General features: G+C 45.5%; 2 protein-coding genes across 2 annotated transcripts; one reads left to right on the top strand and one right to left on the bottom strand.

Annotated features, from left to right (window-relative positions):
• Positions 1-260: 260 nt before the first annotated feature.
• On the top strand, positions 261-3,208 carry zgc:112416 (uncharacterized protein LOC550509 homolog). Its single transcript, XM_065018830.1, has 7 exons — positions 261-645; positions 860-917; positions 1,043-1,116; positions 1,203-1,403; positions 2,090-2,204; positions 2,314-2,426; positions 2,676-3,208. The coding sequence occupies exons 1-7, from the start codon at positions 589-591 to the stop codon at positions 2,883-2,885; spliced, it is 828 nt and encodes a 275-aa protein (XP_064874902.1). The 5' UTR covers positions 261-588; the 3' UTR covers positions 2,886-3,208.
• On the bottom strand, positions 3,208-18,733 carry LOC115129877 (ubiquitin carboxyl-terminal hydrolase 40-like). Its single transcript, XM_065018829.1, has 31 exons — positions 17,953-18,733; positions 17,800-17,867; positions 17,589-17,702; positions 17,264-17,428; positions 16,682-16,828; positions 16,407-16,550; positions 16,136-16,264; positions 15,890-15,994; positions 15,664-15,771; positions 15,319-15,522; positions 15,032-15,167; positions 14,757-14,838; positions 14,475-14,646; positions 14,299-14,383; positions 14,137-14,207; positions 13,673-14,028; positions 13,395-13,554; positions 12,698-12,758; positions 9,678-9,731; positions 8,614-8,789; positions 8,455-8,491; positions 8,242-8,306; positions 7,289-7,363; positions 7,061-7,190; positions 6,896-6,978; positions 6,696-6,814; positions 6,529-6,594; positions 6,185-6,395; positions 5,988-6,083; positions 5,757-5,842; positions 3,208-5,610 (listed from the first exon to the last, which is right to left on the bottom strand). Exons 1-31 carry the CDS (start codon positions 18,143-18,145, stop codon positions 5,487-5,489), a joined length of 3,822 nt encoding a protein of 1,273 aa, XP_064874901.1. The 5' UTR covers positions 18,146-18,733; the 3' UTR covers positions 3,208-5,486.
• Between the last annotated feature and the right edge of the window lie 299 nt (positions 18,734-19,032).

Here is a 19,032-nt window from a genome sequence, read left to right as displayed (position 1 = left end):
GGCCTCCAAATTACTATGTTCGTCCCTGGGTCCGGTTCCAACTTTTTGGACAGGAGAAGACATCCAATCCCTCCAATAAAGACTACATTTATACATTTTCAGCATAGAGCTTCTCATTCCAGATCCTATTTGGGTGCCAATCTGGTAAATGACCACCCAAGTTTGTACCAATTTCTAACTTTCTGTACATATGACTTTCTATTCTTATCCTAAACAATTTCACGGACCCTTACTTTTACATTTCTTTAGTTGCCTTACTGGGTTGTTGTTCAAGAGAAATACACTGTTTGTGTCAGCTCAGATGGTAAACAGTAACCTAGGATCAAGACCAAAACCAGGAATGGTAACCAAGCAGTAGGCGTGGCTTGGTTGGCATAAACAGTTGTGTCCCTTAGTAACCAGGGAGTGGTCTCAGTTTGGCGTAGAGACTGAGAGCTGATCGATAGGTTTGTGACATACGGCTAAAGAGCTACAGGTAAATTGGGGACGGGAGAGTGGGGGTGTGTACAGCGGTGACCCTCAGTCACTTATTGTGTGTGTGTGTGTGTGTGCACAACTTCACAGTGTGGAGAATACAGTACTCTCAGAATGACTGATCCCATGCTTGCCCAGATGACCAGACTCAAACTCAGGCTGCTGGAGAAGGTAATTGATTATTTGATTGATTGAGTTTTTAAAGTTTTGCATATCAAATAATCATCTGATCATTTACTTTGATAGACAGAAAGACCATGTTTTTAACTTATTAGTGTAACAAAGAGTAGTAAAAGAGATCATGTTTTCTGATGTGAGTTCTGGCTGCACATGGCCTCTTGTTGACTGCTGACTACTCCCCTCCTGCTTGTCTTCATGTCCACAGCGACTGGAGAACGAGAGGGACAACAAGGACAGCAGAGCAGAGTCTGCCCTGTCCACCAGTAAGACTACAACATGTTTGAAAATAAATATTGTAATGAAGTGTTGAAGTACAAGCAAACCCTGATTGTTCCTTTTTGTGTGTAAGTTTTCTGAAGTTACTTTATTCCTAATTCTGATTGGCCAGGGAGTTTTGATGGACAGGCGGATGCGTTGCACAGTGTGCTTAGACGAAAAAAGGACCTGCTGCAAAGACTGAGGGTATGACATCCTTATTATTAAGATATTTATCACCATCATTATCACCAAACTCACATGGTAACTGTCTGTGTGCGTGTTGCCTGCAGGAGCAGCACATGTTGGAGGACCTGAGCAGACCTCACACCTGGGGTGGGACAGGGAGACGGTACCGCCCAGACCTCCTCCTTCCTCCTGTCCCCCTGCCTCCTACTCCGGCCCCCATCCATATCTACCAGCCTGCCCTTGCACCCCCCGCTCCACCCCAGCCACAGCCCCCGCCACAGCCCCCACGCATCATCCAGCAAATGGTGAGACAAAAATCACTCTTTCTCTCCATCTATCTTCCTCTTGCTCTGCTTTTTCTCGTACACACAGACAGCTGATGCTATTTCTCTCTTTCACACAGACAGCTGATGCTATTTCTCTCTTACACACAGACAGCTGATGCGATTTCTCTCTTTCACACAGACAGCTGATGCTATTTCTCTCTTACACACAGACAGCTGATGCGATTTCTCTCTCACACAGACAGCTGATGCTATTTCTCTCTTTCACACAGACAGCTGATGCGATTTCTCTCTTTCACACAGACAGCTGATGCTATTTCTCTCTTTCACACAGACAGCTGATGCTATTTCTCTCTTACACACAGACAGCTGATGCTATTTCTCTCTTTCACACAGACAGCTGATGCTATTTCTCTCTTGCACACAGACAGCTGATGCGATTTCTCTCTTGCACACAGACAGCTGATGCGACTTCTCTCTTTCACACAGACAGCTGATGCGACTTCTCTCTTTCACACAGACAGCTGATGCGACTTCTCTCTTTCACACAGACAGCTGATGCTATTTCTCTCTTACACACAGACAGCTGATGCGACTTCTCTCTTTCACACAGACAGCTGATGCGACTTCTCTCTTTCACACAGACAGCTGATGCTATTTCTCTCTTACACACAGACAGCTGATGCGACTTCTCTCTTGGTCTGTAGTTGCCCCAGCAGCCTACTACCTTCATTCAGCAGTTACCACAGCAACAGCCCCTCATACAACAGATACCCCCTCCTCAGCCTTACCCTGCACCAAGGTCTGGGAGCATCAAAGAAGGTAAACACACACAAATGCAAAGTGCAGCTACTGATGTATGTGTGTATGTGTGTGTATATATATAATGTTAATTTTCATGTATGTATGTATGTATGTATGTGTGTATTAGACATGGTGGAGCTGATGTTGATGCAGAATGCTCAGATGCATCAGATCATAATGCACAACATGATGCTGAAAGCAATTCCTCCCACGGCCCTGTCACCACCTAACCCAGGACAGGTCCGTTTCACACACACCCACATCATTTATGTCAAAATCTAATCGTATTTGTCACAAGCGCTGAATACAACAGTTGTGGACCTAACCGTGAAATGCTTACTTACAAGCCCTTAACCAACAATGTAATTCAAGAAATTTGATAAATTGTTCAACAGTCTTATGGTTCCTGTCACCCACATACCAAAGATGGCCATTCTTAACATCTTATATTTGTTACTTTGTTTTCATCTTGATGTTGACCTCATCCAGGATGTTGTTGTGAGGTCAGCGGTCAAACCAAGAGGAAACGCCGTCCACCACCATCACTACGGCCCCCAGGCCCAACTGCTACCTCCCATTGGCTATCCCATGTGGCCCTCGATGACGTCGTCGCTACCTGAAGGGCAGGGCGGGCCTCATATGCCGTCCGTGCAGCATGTGACCTGCCCCATCACGTTGCCCCCACTCAATATGTATTAGCCTAGCCCTGAACAATATTCCCTAACCCCTATCTTCAGATATTGTCTTGTGTGAGCATTTCATATTTCAAAATATATACACATAGATGATTGATTGTAAAGGTCAAATGTATACATTGATGTTATGTTTGATAAGCATCATTTTGGGTATAGCCAAATATAAGGCTTGAATGGAGAATTTGCTTCTTGGCGCTGGAAGCATGCTGTAAATTCAAATCTGTTGGCCTACTATGATTCGTAGTTGCAAAAGAGTGTGCAAATGACAAAGGTCTGTAAACATGCATATCAGGACTCCAAAATAAATAAAACAAGATTTGCAAACATTATTTCTTGATCCGTTTTATTCTGTATTTAATCCAAAACTCTCCATCTGTCCTTGCATCTTGGCACTGACCCAGAAGTCATACAGTACTCAAAACTACATTTCAGTTATACTTCCAGCAAATGCAAAAATAAAAACATCAGATTAGTTAGGAAATCAAATAATCTCATAATCCAAAACAAAGTCGCTCGCATTCATTGTCCAACCGTCACTTGTAAAAGTTATGGATGACATATTAGTCAAATGATCCATGAATTATTTTAACTCCCTGAAGTTCGCCCACACACCCCCACTGCATGCACATGAAACAAACATAATGATAGCATGGTTAACGTGATCAACTCTGGTGCAGAGGCATGATGGGATACAGAGAAAACACTTGGGACTCTTTCCCATGTAAGAAAAATGGCGAGAGGGTGAGACCACGAAGCGAAGATGAAGTTAGGAGGGAAAGAAAGGTAGAGAGAGAGAGGGCGCAACAGAGAGGTAGAGAAATGAGGTAAGGGGGGACTATTCCGGACTGAGCTGAATTGTGGCTCGTCCATGTTAAGGCATGGATATAAACCCACTAACTCTTATTAGAAATATAGGTGTATATATTATCTATAATCTACTGGTACATATCTATCTCCAATCGAAAATCAAATCAAGAGTCGGCTTTCTATTCCGCAACAAAGCCTCCTTCACTCACGCCGCCAAGCTTACCCTAGTAAAACTGACTATCCTACCGATCCTCGACTTCGGCGATGTCATCTACAAAATGGCTTCCAACACTCTACTCAGCAAACTGGATGCAGTCTATCACAGTGCCATCCGTTTGTCACTAAAGCACCTTATACCACCCACCACTGCGACTTGTATGCTCTAGTCGGCTGGCCCTCGCTACATATTCGTCGCCAGACCCACTGGCTCCAGGTCATCTACAAGTCCATGCTAGGTAAAGCTCCGCCTTATCTCAGTTCACTGGTCACGATGGCAACACCCATCCGTAGCACGCACTCCAGCAGGTGTATCTCATTGATCATCCCTAAAGCCAACACCTCATTCGGCCGCCTTTCGTTCCAGTACTCTGCTGCCTGTGACTGGAACGAATTGCAAAAATCGCTGAAGTTGGAGACTTTTATCTCCCTCACCAACTTCAAACATCAGCTATCTGAGCAGCTAACCGATCGCTGCAGCTGTACATAGTCTATTGGTAAATAGCCCACCCATTTTCACCTACCTCATCCCCATACTGTTTTATTTATTTACTTTTCTGCTCTTTTGCACACCAATATCTCTACCTGTACATGACCATCTGATCATTTATCACTCCAGTGTTAATCTGCAAAATTGTAATTATTCGCCTACCTCATGCCTTTTGCACACATTGTATATAGACTCCCCCCTTTTTTTCTACTGTGTTATTGACTTGTTAATTGTTTACTCCATGTGTAACTCTGTGTTGTCTGTTCACACTGCTATGCTTTATCTTGGCCAGGTCGCAGTTGCAAATGAGAACTTGTTCTCAACTAGCCTACCTGGTTAAATAAAGGTGAAATAAATAAAAAATAAACCTCTGTGGTGTGTACCATTGCAAACTAGTCAGCAGATACTGTAAATACATACCAATATATATGTAATACACCCAGTACTATGAGTGGAAATACTGGTTCCTATTGGATCTCATGTAGAAATACTGGTTCCTATTGGATCTCAGGTAGAAATACTGGTTCCTATTGGATCTCAGGTAGAAATACTGGTTCCTATTGGATCTCAGGTAGAAATACTGGTTCCTATTGGATCTCAGGTAGAAATACTGGTTCCTATTGGATCTCAGGTAGAAATACTGGTTCCTATTGGATCTCAGGTAGAAATACTGGTTCCTATTGGATCTCATGTAGAAATACTGGTTCCTATTGGATCTCAGGTAGAAATACTGGTTCCTATTGGATCTCAGGTAGAAATACTGGTTCCTATTGGATCTCATGTAGAGGGGAGAAGGGATCCAGGTGTAGTGACTGAGAGATGGAAAGAGAGTCAGAGACTGCAGCTTGTGACACTGAGTCGACAGAGGTCTGTATAGCGAACCAGTAAGTCATCCCACCACCAGACCTACACTAGCAGTAGATAGCAGACCTATGGGGGGGTCATGCTGTGTGAACACATTATCAAAAATGTTTGGCACACAAACAGATGTCCAGAAGATTGTTCGTGATGTTGAGCGATGCCACGGTGAGAAAGTCTGTGTGTGCACACATGTGTACTGTATGTGTTTGTTTGTGTGTGTGTAAGGCGAGGCTATCTGAACACCCCCACGTTGATTGACAGGGCCACCTCTGGCTTCCTGGCCTTGATTGGCCCCATCTTCTTCTCTGGTCCCACCCCTTGGTTGGTCTCAACTTCAGCCCCCGCACCCTGCCCTCTGCAGGAGTAAAGAGGAAATAGTATCAACTTAAACTGTAGACATTTACTTATATAAATACACTTTCTTGTAAAGCTAATGTCATACACAAAAAGCAGTGTCAACACTGTGACCTGAGTCTCATTGGATATTTTAAGAAGCCCCACCCTTTCCTGCGTTGCTCCTTCTCTTCCCTCAACCTCTGCTCATCCTGTTGGGTGCTAAAGTCCCGGTTATTGTCAATCAACAGGTTCTGTCAATCAGAAAACACCATGTTACTGTCGAAGTATTATCCAATCAGAAAACCATGTCACATTCAATAAGCAAGTTCTGTCCAATTAAAGCAGAGCAGGCTGGAACGCAACCAATACGATGAACCACAGAGCTGCGTTTGTTACCTTGACACCGACGATGTCACCGTCTTTAAGGTGGAAAGGCGCTCCAAGCAGAGACTCCGTCTTTTTCTTCTTCTTCCGTTTGGACACCTGCTGGCTCTGTGTGCACGCATCATCAACAAGCGCCAGGAAGAGTCATAAAATAAACCATAGGAGAGTGACAAAACATCAGGCTCCCTCCCTCCTTCCACATCTCTTACCCAGTTGGAGAAAGTCTCCCAGGTGTGTGTGTGTGGCTGGTGCTTGGCCAGTAGCAGGGAGTCAGGAGAGAGGCCGTATGTTGAGGCCAGGGCAGAGCGTAGTGATCTGGGGGAAGGGTCTCGAGAAGCATCCCAGACCAGGTCCTCTGGAGGGTAGTAACCCCGCTCCCCTGGCACCCCCATCTGGACACGCAGCAACACCTCTTTAGGACTGGGGGAGCAGGGAATGGGGCAATAAGATGGTGGGAGAGGAAGAGAAGAGCGAAGGATAGCAACAGATCCAGAAATCACGTTTCCGATATCTGCTTAACTGACCAATGAGAGTAGAATAACCCCAGGCTTACCCAAGATCCTCTTCTCTCAGTAGCTGCTGCACACAAAACTCCACCCCACTGCACAACTTCAACTTCCTGTGAACAGATACTTGTTGTTGAGAAAAGGGATGAGAGGAGATAGACAGGAGTGAGAGGGAGGAGTGTGTGTGTGTGTGTGTGTGTGTGTGTGTGTGTACCTGAGTGTGTGTTGTTGTCCTCTGAGGATACGTGTCAGTCTCTGTCCCTCCAGCTGCCACACACGCAGAAACGCAGGAGTGGGCACACACACATACTGCAGCGCCGGCAGGGTCAGCACCTAACACACAGAGTATTAACACACACACACAGCATGGACATACACACGCTAGAAGGAGCAGTATCAACACACACACACTACCTGAGTCTTCAGCTCTTCCAGTGTAGCCTCCTCTGAGATCTCCACCTGTCCCACAGTCCTCAGCTCCACCATGGCCCCGCCCACTAAACACACACACATTTTAACCAGTGGACATAGTTTCATACCTTCCTACCTAGTTTCATACTGTGTGTGTGTGTGTCTCACCTGCAGTCATGACCTCCAACCTCTGACCCTCCGTGGACCCCTCGGCTGTGCCGTTGACCTCTGTTTCCATGGAGACCACGGGATCGGCTCTCGGCTCCACATACAGCCAGACTGACAGCTTCAGAAAACCCTGAGAGAGAGAGGGGGGACGTGAGAGAGGGAATACGTGTCTGTAGAGAGCGAATGGGGTTGAAAGAGAACAGGAAGTGGACAGGAAGTTGAGTGTACCTTGGGAGGAAGTCGTCCCTCAGTAATCACCAGAGCGTCTCCATGACTCATCTTCAGCTCTGAGAGAGACGCCTCCTGGAGAAGAAACGAGAGAGATTGTGGCAGTGAGTGAAAAAGAGAGCGGAAAATGTATCCCACTTCCTGATTTCGCTTAAGCAATCATTTATTAGAACCCAGGGATTATCGTGACAATAACACCCGACTATAGTCTGTTCTTAAAAGCCCGACGCTAAGAAGAGGTACGAGGGAACATCCCTTAGGAGGGTGTTGATCACGATAATCCCCGGGTACCAGCCAAGCTGGCTGGTCGTCTATTCTATTGGCATGGTTGTCAGCCAAGCTGGCTGGTCGTCTATTCTATTGGCATGGTTGTCAGCCAAGCGGGCTGGTCGTCTATTCTATTGGCATGGTTGTCAGCCAAGCGGGCTGGTCGTCCGTTCTCAGCAAAACACTTTTTGCTCTGCAAGTTGGCTACCTCTCCTTTGCCAACTAGTCAATTAAAGCAAACCCACAATCACGACAAGCAGCTGAACCTACAGCAAACTATGTGCATTTTCATTTGTTTTACCTTTATTTCTATTGCCATTTCTTTGGATATATCCATTATAATGAGTCTCCTCTGGACACGATCATTCTCTATGGCACGGTGGAGATCGCAAAAAAAACCTGCAACATTGTTGCACAGGTCAGCGTGGCAGGCAACAAGGTTTAGACAAACCTCAACTGTTGCAAACCAAATGCTAGGATGGAAGCATGGGGAAATCCTGTCGAGACATTTCTTTCCAGGGGAGTTTATTAATTGCCTGGCTGGGCTGTGGGACGCTGAAGGAGCATTGATCATTCAAATGAAAACTGTTAACAGGCATTACCTGGGGGATTGGATTGTCGTGAATAACTCCCTGTATCGACCAATCGGCATCCAAACAACCCGTTTTATAATTCTGGTTACTGACCTCGTCCATCAAAGCCTCTCCCACCTCCTCACACCAGTCCAGCCTCCTTAGATGCCAACCGTCCCCTGTACACACACACACACACACACACCCACACCATTACCCCTACGCCATTAACCCTACACCATTACCCCTACGCCATTAACCCTACACCATTAACACAAATGCACACACAGGGGAGAAGGGACACACTCTATAATCTAGTAGTTTTACCTTCAAGTCTTGCTGACTCCAACATTTTCTTGAGACACTACAATAGAATAGATAGGATAAGCACTCATTAGCAGAGAAGCAGATACACTGTCTGACAGAGAGACAGACACAGGCAGGCAGCCAGATAGACCGACCAGCAGACCAGCAGTCATTCCCCACCTGTTTAACTGTGCTGGAGCGCTCTACAATGATTTCCCCCTCCAAGCCAGAGGAGGGTGCTGTCCCCACACTGAAGTACAGGAACAGCTGTGTGTCTTTGGGGGCCGTTCCAGGACAGAGGGACAGGGAGGTCATCAGCCTAACCCCAGCGTCACGAACGCTCAGCTCCTCACACACTGTGGGAGGCAACACATACACGACAGGGCTTGACATTCAGGTAAATTTGCCAGTGGCACACCGGGCCATCGCCAACTAAAAGCTAATGGCGCCACCCCAAATAAAGCGAGATCAGGTGATTATATCTTTAGTTTGCGGGCTGAGCAAGTTAGACGATAATAACTACCCTCCATACAGAAATAATGACATTTTATTTTTCTCACTATCAAAAATCACACTTTTTAAAAATGATTTATAGAAAAACAACAACAATTGGATGTTCCAAGTCCACAACAATGCTTAAACCACATTTGGAGACCACGTTTAAGGTCTGTTTAGTCAACATTTAACTGGGAAGGTTCGGGAAAGCCTTGAGAAACGTTCATTCAAACAGAGCATGACGACGAAACTGTGCATTGCAAAGATTTAACCACGACTGGGGCCAAACATCGTAAATACCTGTTTTACATACACATTGTTGCCTTATAATATCTACCAGTTGAACGTTGAAACATCTTTCCTACATACCCTACCAGCAACCCTACTACTGTCCTTCTTCTGTGTGCTGCTCCACGCAACAACCAGTGGTGAGCTGCTCTTTCTTGCTGCATAACAGATTAACTAGTCTGTGTGCGTGTGATAATCTGCATCACGAACTAACAGCTTTGGGAATTTGTCTGTTTTTTTTTCAACAATTATATATATAGCCAGGACTGTAACTATCATGAATAAAATATGTTTTGGGGGGCCTTTGTAGTGGAAGATTGACTGGCCCGGAGGGCTTCCAAAACCTCCCCGGTCAAGCAGACAACCCTGTATGTCGATCCCTGCATCAATACATAAACACAATTAGGACGAAGTAAGAGATGCATGTGTCTATGCGTGAGGGTCATTGGGGGTTACAGTACCTGGGGGCAGGAGTTTCCCTGTACGGTCCACCTGCCTCAGACAGCATGCCACACCTGGACAGAGATACACACACCAGTGAAGAGACAACACATATCTATGATAATAATACTGGCTGCTGCTATTAGGAGTGGTAATAATAACAGTATCTGACCTGATAGCTGCTGCTATTAGGAGTGGTAATAATAACAGTATCTGACCTGCTAGCTGCTGCTATTAGGAGTGGTAATAATAACAGTATCTGACCTGCTAGCTGCTGCTATTAGGAGTGGTAATAATGACAGTATCTGACCTGCTAGCTGCTGCTATTAGGAGTGGTATCTGACCTGCTAGCTGCTGCTATTAGGAGTGGTAATAATAACAGTATCTGACCTGCTAGCTGCTGCTATTAGGAGTGGTAATAATAACAGTATCTGACCTGCTAGCTGCTGCTATTAGGAGTGGTAATAATAACAGTATCTGACCTGCTAGCTGCTGCTATTAGGAGTGGTAATAATAACAGTATCTGACCTGCTAGCTGCTGCTATTAATAATGACAGTATCTGACCTGCTAGCTGCTGCTAAGGAGTGGTAATAATGACAGTATCTGACCTGCTAGCTGCTGCTATATTAATAATAACAGTATCTGACCTGCTAGCTGCTGTGGTAATAATAACAGTATCTGACCTGCTAGCTGCTGCTATTAGGAGTGGTAATAATAACAGTATCTGACCTGCTAGCTGCTGCTATTAGGAGTGGTAATAATAACAGTATCTGACCTGCTAGCTGCTGCTATTAGGAGTGGTAATAATAACAGTATCTGACCTGCTAGCTGCTGCTATTAGGAGTGGTAATAATAACAGTATCTGACCTGCTAGCTGCTGCTATTAGGAGTGGTAATAATAACAGTATCTGACCTGCTAGCTGCTGCTATTAGGAGTGGTAATAATAACAGTATCTGACCTGCTAGCTGCTGCTATTAGGAGTGGTAATAATAACAGTATCTGACCTGCTAGCTGCTGCTATTAGGAGTGGTAATAATAACAGTATCTGACCTGCTAGCTGCTGCTATTAGGAGTGGTAATAATAACAGTATCTGACCTGCTAGCTGCTGCTATTAGGAGTGGTAATAATAACAGTATCTGACCTGCTAGCTGCTGCTATTAGGAGTGGTAAATAATAACAGTATCTGACCTGCTAGCTGCTGCTATTAGGAGTGGTAATAATAACAGTATCTGACCTGCTAGCTGCTGCTATTAGGAGTGGTAATAATAACAGTATCTGACCTGCTAGCTGCTGCTATTAGGAGTGGTAATAATAACAGTATCTGACCTGCTAGCTGCTGCTATTAGGAGTGGTAATAATAACAGTATCTGACCTGCTAGCTGCTGCTATTAGGAGTGGTAATAATAACAGTATCTGACCTGCTAGCTGCTGCTATTAGGAGTGGTAATAATAACAGTATCTGACCTGCTAGCTGCTGCTATTAGGAGTGGTAATAATAACAGTATCTGACCTGCTAGCTGCTGCTATTAGGAGTGGTAATAATAACAGTATCTGACCTGCTAGCTGCTGCTATTAGCTAACAGTATCTGACCTGCTAGCTGCTGCTATTAGTGGTAATAATAACAGTATCTGACCTGCTAGCTGCTGCTATTAGGAGTGGTAATAATAACAGTATCTGACCTGCTAGCTGCTGCTATTAGGAGTGGTAATAATGGTACAGTATCTGACCTGCTAGCTGCTGACCTGCTAGCTGCTGCTATTAGGAGTGGTAATCTGACCTGCTAGCTGCTGCTATTAGGAGTGGTAATAATAACAGTATCTGACCTGCTAGCTGCTGCTATTAGGAGTGGTAATAATAACAGTATCTGACCTGCTAGCTGCTGCTATTAGGAGTGGTAATAATAACAGTATCTGACCTGCTAGCTGCTGCTATTAGGAGTTGTAATAATAACAGTATCTGACCTGCTAACTGCTGCTATTAGGAGTGGTAATAATAACAGTATCTGATCTGCTAGCTGCTGCTATTAGGAGTGGTAATAATGACAGTAGCTGACCTGCTAGCTGCTGCTATTAGGAGTGGTAATAATGACAGTATCTGACCTGCTAGCTGCTGCTATTAGGAGTGGTAATAATAACAGTATCTGACCTGCTAACTGCTGCTATTAGGAGTGGTAATAATAACAGTATCTGACCTGCTAGCTGCTGCTATTAGGAGTGGTAATAATGACAGTATCTGACCTGCTAGCTGCTGCTATTAGGAGTGGTAATAATAACAGTATCTGACCTGCTAGCTGCTGCTATTAGGAGTGGTAATAATAACAGTATCTGACCTGCTAGCTGCTGCTATTAGGAGTGGTAATAATAACAGTATCTGACCTGCTAGCTGCTGCTATTAGGAGTGGTAATAATAACAGTATCTGACCTGCTAGCTGCTGCTATTAGGAGTTGTAATAATGACAGTATCTGACCTGCTAGCTGCTGCTATTAGGAGTGGTAATAATAACAGTATCTGACCTGCTAGCTGCTGCTATTAGGAGTGGTAATAATAACAGTATCTGACCTGCTAGCTGCTGCTATTAGGAGTGGTAATAATAACAGTATCTGATCTGCTAGCTGCTGCTATTAGGAGTGGTAATAATAACATTATCTGACCTGCTAGCTGCTGCTATTAGGAGTGGTAATAATGACAGTATCTGACCTGCTAGCTGCTGCTATTAGGAGTGGTAATAATAACAGTATCTGACCTGCTAGCTGCTGCTATTAGGAGTGGTAATAATAACAGTATCTGACCTGCTAGCTGCTGCTATTAGGAGTGGTAATAATAACAGTATCTGACCTGCTAGCTGCTGTTAATAGGAGTGGTAATAATAACAGTATCTGACCTGCTAGCTGCTGCTATTAATAACAGTATCTGACCTGCTGCTGTAATAATAACAGTATCTGACCTGCTAGCTGCTGCTATTAGGAGTGATAATAATAACAGTATCTGACCTGCTAGCTGCTGCTATTAGGAGTGGTAATAATAACATTATCTGACCTGCTAGCTGCTCCTGTAGCTGCAGCTCTGCTATGGCCCTCTGTTTCACCTCACACAGCAGCTAGAAAAGAACACACACCCACACATTAACATACTAAACACACACACATCAATATACTAAACACACACACATTAACATACTAAACACACACACATTAATATACTAAACACACACACATTAATATACTAAACACACACACATTAACATACTAAACACACACACATTAACATACTAAACACACACACATTAATATACTAAACACACACACATTAATATACTAAACACACACACATTAACATACTAAACACACACACATTAACATACTAAACACACACACATTAATATACTAAACACACACACATTAACATACTAAACACACACACATTAACATACTAAACACACACACATTAACATACTAAACACACACACATTAACATACTAAACACACACACATCAATATACTAAACACACACACATTAACATACTAAACACACACACATTAACATACTAAACACACACACATTAACATACTAAACACACACACATTAATATACTAAACACACACACATTAATATACTAAACACACACACATTAATATACTAAACACACACACATTAATATACTAAACACACACACACACAAATATAGTAAACACACACTAATATACTATACACACATACACACTTGCTAGCTCACCATGTTTCCAGAGGCAGGGACCTTTGCCCTCATCCTCTCCTCATCTTCATCCACCTCTCCTCCTCCTCTTCTTCTTCTCTCTGGTCGGTATTCCACCTGAAGCCAGCGACAGTCTGATGGTGTTGTCACGGTTACCATATCACCATTCACACTGAACACACTGGGGGAGAGAGACATTACACACACAGCCATAGCAAACACACCAACCACACCTCATGTCTGTCACTCACTTACGCAGATTGACACACTGCCTCGCACACACACACCACGCTGCCCACCTGCTGTCCTGTGTCTGTGGCTCCAGCACCAGCAGTGCGTCTCCATCCTTCAAGGCCAGCTCCTTCAGGGTCCTCTGCATGTCTCCAGGAGGGAATACCCTCCACCCGCTGGCCCCCCCTCCCTCCCCTCCCCTCTTCTCCTGACACAGGAGGCTCTCCTGTGGCTCCCCTAACGCCTCCCTCACCTCTCCTAGAGTCACCCTCCCAGCGAACCCCCTCGACTCCTTCGACAGCCCCTCGCCTCCTTCCTCTCCCTCGCCTCCCCCGTCCTCCTCCTCTTCTCCCAGAGAGGGGCGAACCACGGTCAGCAGCATTGGTTCCCACTCGATTCCTGTTTGGACAGTCGCCCCACAAACCTGAGGAAATAAAGGGGATATGATATGACCCGACAGCCATTTTGGTTCTAGGACGTCCAGTAGCAGTGTGTACAACGGTGGATTGTGTTGATTCGAGTGTCTCCTCACCTCTCTGCCGTTCCACACAAACAGATCAGTGCCGGTCAAGATGCCTGCACTGTAGAGAGACACCTCGTCATCTGAAACACACGTACAAGAGTTCAGTATGAACTCTCACAGAATGTACATGTTGCAAAAGTGTGTGTGTGTGTGTGTGTGTGTGTCTCTCACCTGTGAGAGTGTTGTAGAGGTGAAGGCCGGCTGGCAGACTTTTGGCCACAGTCAGAGTCATATCCCCATCCCAGAGATTCTGCATCTGAACACACACACACACTGATTTGAGCTTTTTGCAAAGTGGCATGGCGTCATTAAGGAAGTGAGTTAATGAGTCGGAGTGATGACATCACCTGGTAGATGATCATTCGCAAGTCTCCTACGGTCCTGCGGAGGTCAAAGGTGAGGTTGGTGGCCTCTTTCTGCTCTGTGCTGATTGGCTTAAGAGCTCCGTTCTCCAACCTATAGCGCGGCGCTAGGTGGAGACGCAGCTCAACACTGTTATTGCTGGCCTCAAACTCCTCCCTATAGCAGAGTACACACACACACACACACACACACAAAACGGATAGCCAAAAAACATCAGCAAAACATAACACAATACAGTGTGCGTGTGTGTGTGCGCACGTGTGTACCGTCTTTGTTGTAGTCTTCTGTTCTCCTCTTCAGCCATCTCCAAGAGGTGAGGGGGAACCTTATACCCAGGATTCCTCAGGGCTGCCAGGGGGAAAACCTCATTTTAAAGACTGTATCCGTGTGCGTTTTCACGTCTCTCTGTCACCATCTCTCTTTCTCTCCCACTCGCATCAAGTTTGGATGCGGCTCTGCTTTTCTTGTGTTCACTCACTCTCTCCCTCCCTCCCTTTCCGTCTTACACCTCTCTCCCACACACGCACAAACACCCACGTACCTCCAGAAGGCCTGCGTAGCAGTGTCTTCCTATAGAACAGCATGTAGGCACTCTCCTTTCCCTGGTACATTTTCTCTACGTCTCTCTCATGGATCGACGTCACTGTGGAGTCATTCAGATTAAACCAGTGGCTGCCCTGTGGAGAGATGGAGAGAGGAAGAAAGATGCATGGATCAATGGAGAGTCAGAGAGAGACAGAATAGAGATTTAAACCTAACCAATTGCAGCATCAACATAGCAGACACACCATCATTAAAGCAGAACCATGAGAGGTCTAACTAGTGTACCTGTGGTTCTGGTGCCGTCTCCAGTCCTGGTTCTGGTTGGGCGTTGGCAGTGTTGTTGTGGACTGGGTCTGGGGTAGAGCTAGAGCCAGGGGTTGGGTGGGCTGGGCTGGAGGGCTGGGTCACCGGGCTAGGGGGGTTGGCTTTCAGGGCCACCCGAGTGCCGTTATTGACCAACACAAACACGTCACTGTGGTTCTGGAGGAACTGCAGAGGGAGAGAGGAGGCGAGAGGGAGAGGGGGATGAGTGGAAGGATAACATGTAGAACGATGTAGAGGAGATAAGGAAAGGTACGCGTTCATGTGACGCTGTGGAGCTCTTGGGGACGCCCATCAGTCATGTCCTACCTTGCCTATGGGGCCGTGGAGTTTCCTGTACTTCTTGCTCCAAGAAGAACCGATCTTGTCCATCAGTCTCTGGCCCAGCTGGTCCAGCAGCATGCTCCTGCTCTCCTCCTACAGGCCAGGATGGGAACAACACCACATTAAGATCAGACACAGTCACTGGACCTACTGACGATGTGGCCCGTGGTGCTCTCGTTCCATCGGGTTAAACCAGCATGCTTTGCGTTACCTGGGCTATTATGGAGGAGAGTACAGATAGAGGGTCGTCTTTCTCCGGCTCAGGATACACTCTCACTTCCTTCTTCTTCTGAACCTTGGGTTTGGAATCCTCCTCCTGATACAAACGCATGCGCGTAAATACAAAGACACACACAAACACACAATTCGCTATTAGCACATTTAGTGACATACTCCAAGCCTTGATTGTCTGATATGCAATTGTTGTTCTCTCCTCCTCCCTCCCGCGCTCTCTCACCGGCGGTTCCCACAAGCCGAGGTGGTCCATGTCTTTGATGTAGACGTGGTAATGGCCGCCATAACAGCCTCCCTTATGGATGATGACAGAGAAGAGTTCATAGGAGTACTCAGAGTCCTCGTCTTCAGTCTGGGAGAGAGGGTGACATACCTTATAACGCGACATAACATATTTTTTAAATGGTTTGACATTATTTGAACTAAGTCATGTAGAGTACACACAGAGTAAGTGGCAGTGAAGCAATGCAGATTAGTGTGGGTGGAGGTTGTACCTGTTCACAGAAGGGCCTGAGGTTGATGGTGAGAGGGAAGGTGTAGCGACCAGTCTCCTTGTAACGCTCGCACCTGGCAAAATCAAAGTTAAACCTCAACAGAGACACTGTCAGGAAGGGAGGGAGCTTCCTCAGCTTGGCAGACTACAGAGGGGGGAGGGAGAGAGAGAGAGAGAGAGAGGGAAAGAGGGCGCAAGGGAGAGAGAGTTCTGGAATCAGTACCAATTCTAGAATAAACAAGTACATTTTAAATCCATGCCAATACTCCTACTAACCTTAGCAGCAGTGACTAGTTGGTCACACTGGCCACAGCGGTAGAGGTTACTGCCTTCAAACATCTCCTCTTCCACAAACATGTCCCAGAGCGCCCCCTCCAGGCCACACACGCCACGTACACACACGGTCAGGTCCAGGAAGTCCTCCTGAGAGCCAAGAGAAAGAGGTGTAAGCAACACAAAGATAAAACTGTTACATGTGTGTATCTCCATTCAAAGACTCAATCATGGACACTCTTACTGACAGTTGTGGCTGCTTTGAATGATGTATCGTTGTCTCTACCTTCTTGTCTGTGCCCACTAATGTGTGTACCCTGTTTTGAGCTGCTACCATGTTGTGCTGCTGCCATGTTGTTGTCATGTGTTGCTACCATGCTGTGTTGTCATGTGTTGCTGCCATGCTGTGTTGTCGTCTTAGGTCTCTCTTTATGTCGTGTTGTGTTGTCTCTCTTGTCGTGATGTGTTTTGTTCTATATTTTTAATCCCAGCCGCAGTTCCCGCAGGAGGCCTTTTGCCTTAAGTAAATAAGAATTTGTTCTTAACTGACTTACCTAGTAAAATAATGGTTAAATAAATAAAAACCTGTCTCTGGCTGATGTTGCCACACTCTTTGCAGAGGATGCTGTTGACAGTGGTGCCATGGTAGAGGCGCTGGATGAACGCACTACCGCTGGTGTCCACCAGGGAGTGCTCTAGGGCACTGAACAGAATCCTGTTCAACTCCTGCACATCATGTTGCCTGCTCTCCTACGGGAGAGAGATGAAAGAGAGTGGTAAGCAAAATACTGTAGGAGAAAGCGATGTAGCATTATATAAAGCAAGCCTCATTCTCTAGTTTAGTCCCTGCGTCACACACACCGCCATTCATACACCCACTCGTTCACATGCTCGTGTTCACACACACTACCTCGCTGTTGTTCCATCCGAAGCTGTCAGTGAGATCAGTAGTAGAGGCACTCTGTTGGTCCACCAAGAGTAGACGAGCAAACAGCCTCTGGAGCTCCAATGGAATAACCCTGACCTGAGGGACAGAGTTAATGTACTACTCAAACACACCAATACAAATAAAGACATGCACACAGTGAGGAACACACACACTCCCATGGTTGGTTCTTTACCTTGGCCTCTGGTTTGTCTTTGTCCTCCAGGCAGCCCAATTCCTTTGGACCCAGACTGAACAGCTCCTCTACACAGACACACACACACACACACACAGTATTGCAAATACAGTATGAGCCAAAGACAGAACACCAAGTGACCTGACCTCTCACCTCTGAACTCCGGGGTGAAGAGCAGGGTCTGGAGCAGGGAGTTGAGGTAGCACGTCCCTCCCTGGTTTTTAATCCCGCTGAGATTTACTCTTCCCCGGGGTGGAGGTGGCTCCCCTTCCCTCTTAACAACTCTACCTCCTGAGGGAGCCAGAGAAAATCCCTCCTCCTCTTCCTCGAAAAGACTCCCAAACATGGCTGGGCTTGCGTCTGTTTCTCTCTTTCCTGTGAAACGCACCTTCGGGGTACTTAATTGAATGTCTAATTGTGTTCACGATCGCGTAGCTAGCTAACCAATAACTCCTCTTGCTATCTCATCTTGGTCTTGCCTAGCTCTCTGTTGATAGTAGTGGGACTGACTCTGAAATAAGACGACTTTACAGGGGTAAACATAGCTATGAATAGATAACTAGTGTGTTCCCGTATAGTGATCGAGTTATAGCAATTATTGTAGCGGTTAACTAACAAGCTATACAATCATTGACCCTTACAATACGAGTTAATTTAGTGTGAACTGAGTTTACAACAGCTAAATTCGGACCGGTGACAGACAACTATCCTACCTGGCTATCTGACTCGTTAGCTATCAAGCAAAACGTGTTTCAGCGTTCCTGACGCAAATAGAGCATTAACTCCAGAAATCTCCTAATGCTTTTTTTGTCAAGTTATAATCGAAGCCAAACTCTGTCTACATTCCTCTGTTTTAAATAAGAGAAAAAACGAAAAAACGTAAATAAAAACACCATTGATGAACAGTGCGCAGCCATAATGTCCTAAAACCAAAGGGTAGAGTGGGGCATTGTGGTAGTTGTAGTGTCGTTTTAAAAATCACAGGTTGGCACCTCGGCTGAATAAACTACATGTCCACCAAGTCTTCTCTTCGATTTCGCAGGAGCATCAATCCTCTTGTAGTTTTTATAACATGGCTTGTCTGTCATCCGGTGGATGTCTCAAACACACACAACACATAAATCTGAACTGAAATGTGATGTATTTTCTGCTGGTATTCTTAAAGAAGGTTCATATGTGGCTACAAACATGCTGGTCTTTTAACCACCTGTTCAGTTTTTGTGTAAAAGCACT

This window comes from Oncorhynchus nerka, linkage group LG5 (genome assembly GCF_034236695.1).
Source record: "Oncorhynchus nerka isolate Pitt River linkage group LG5, Oner_Uvic_2.0, whole genome shotgun sequence".
Classification (NCBI taxonomy): Eukaryota; Metazoa; Chordata; class Actinopteri; order Salmoniformes; family Salmonidae; genus Oncorhynchus; species Oncorhynchus nerka.
Note: the sequence above shows the minus strand (reverse complement) of the source record. Positions and strands in the feature narration are given on the sequence as shown.

What these genes read in the sequence shown, in the direction of transcription:
- zgc:112416 (XM_065018830.1), top strand. Translation starts at nt 589, where the DNA reads ATGACTGATCCCATGCTTGCCCAGATGACCAGACTCAAACTCAGGCTG. An exon ending in AACTCAGGCTGCTGGAGAAG is followed by an intron (nt 646 to 859) that starts GTAATTGATTAT and finishes TCATGTCCACAG; the next exon opens with CGACTGGAGAACGAGAGGGA. An exon ending in CACGCATCATCCAGCAAATG is followed by an intron (nt 1,404 to 2,089) that starts GTGAGACAAAAA and finishes CTTGGTCTGTAG; the next exon opens with TTGCCCCAGCAGCCTACTAC.
- LOC115129877 (XM_065018829.1), bottom strand. Translation starts at nt 18,145, where the DNA reads ATGTTTGGGAGTCTTTTCGAGGAAGAGGAGGAGGGATTTTCTCTGGCT. An exon ending in AACTAGTCACTGCTGCTAAG is followed by an intron (nt 16,551 to 16,681) that starts GTTAGTAGGAGT and finishes CCCCCTCTGTAG; the next exon opens with TCTGCCAAGCTGAGGAAGCT. An exon ending in GCTCCAGCACAGTTAAACAG is followed by an intron (nt 8,492 to 8,613) that starts GTGGGGAATGAC and finishes ATTCTATTGTAG; the next exon opens with TGTCTCAAGAAAATGTTGGA.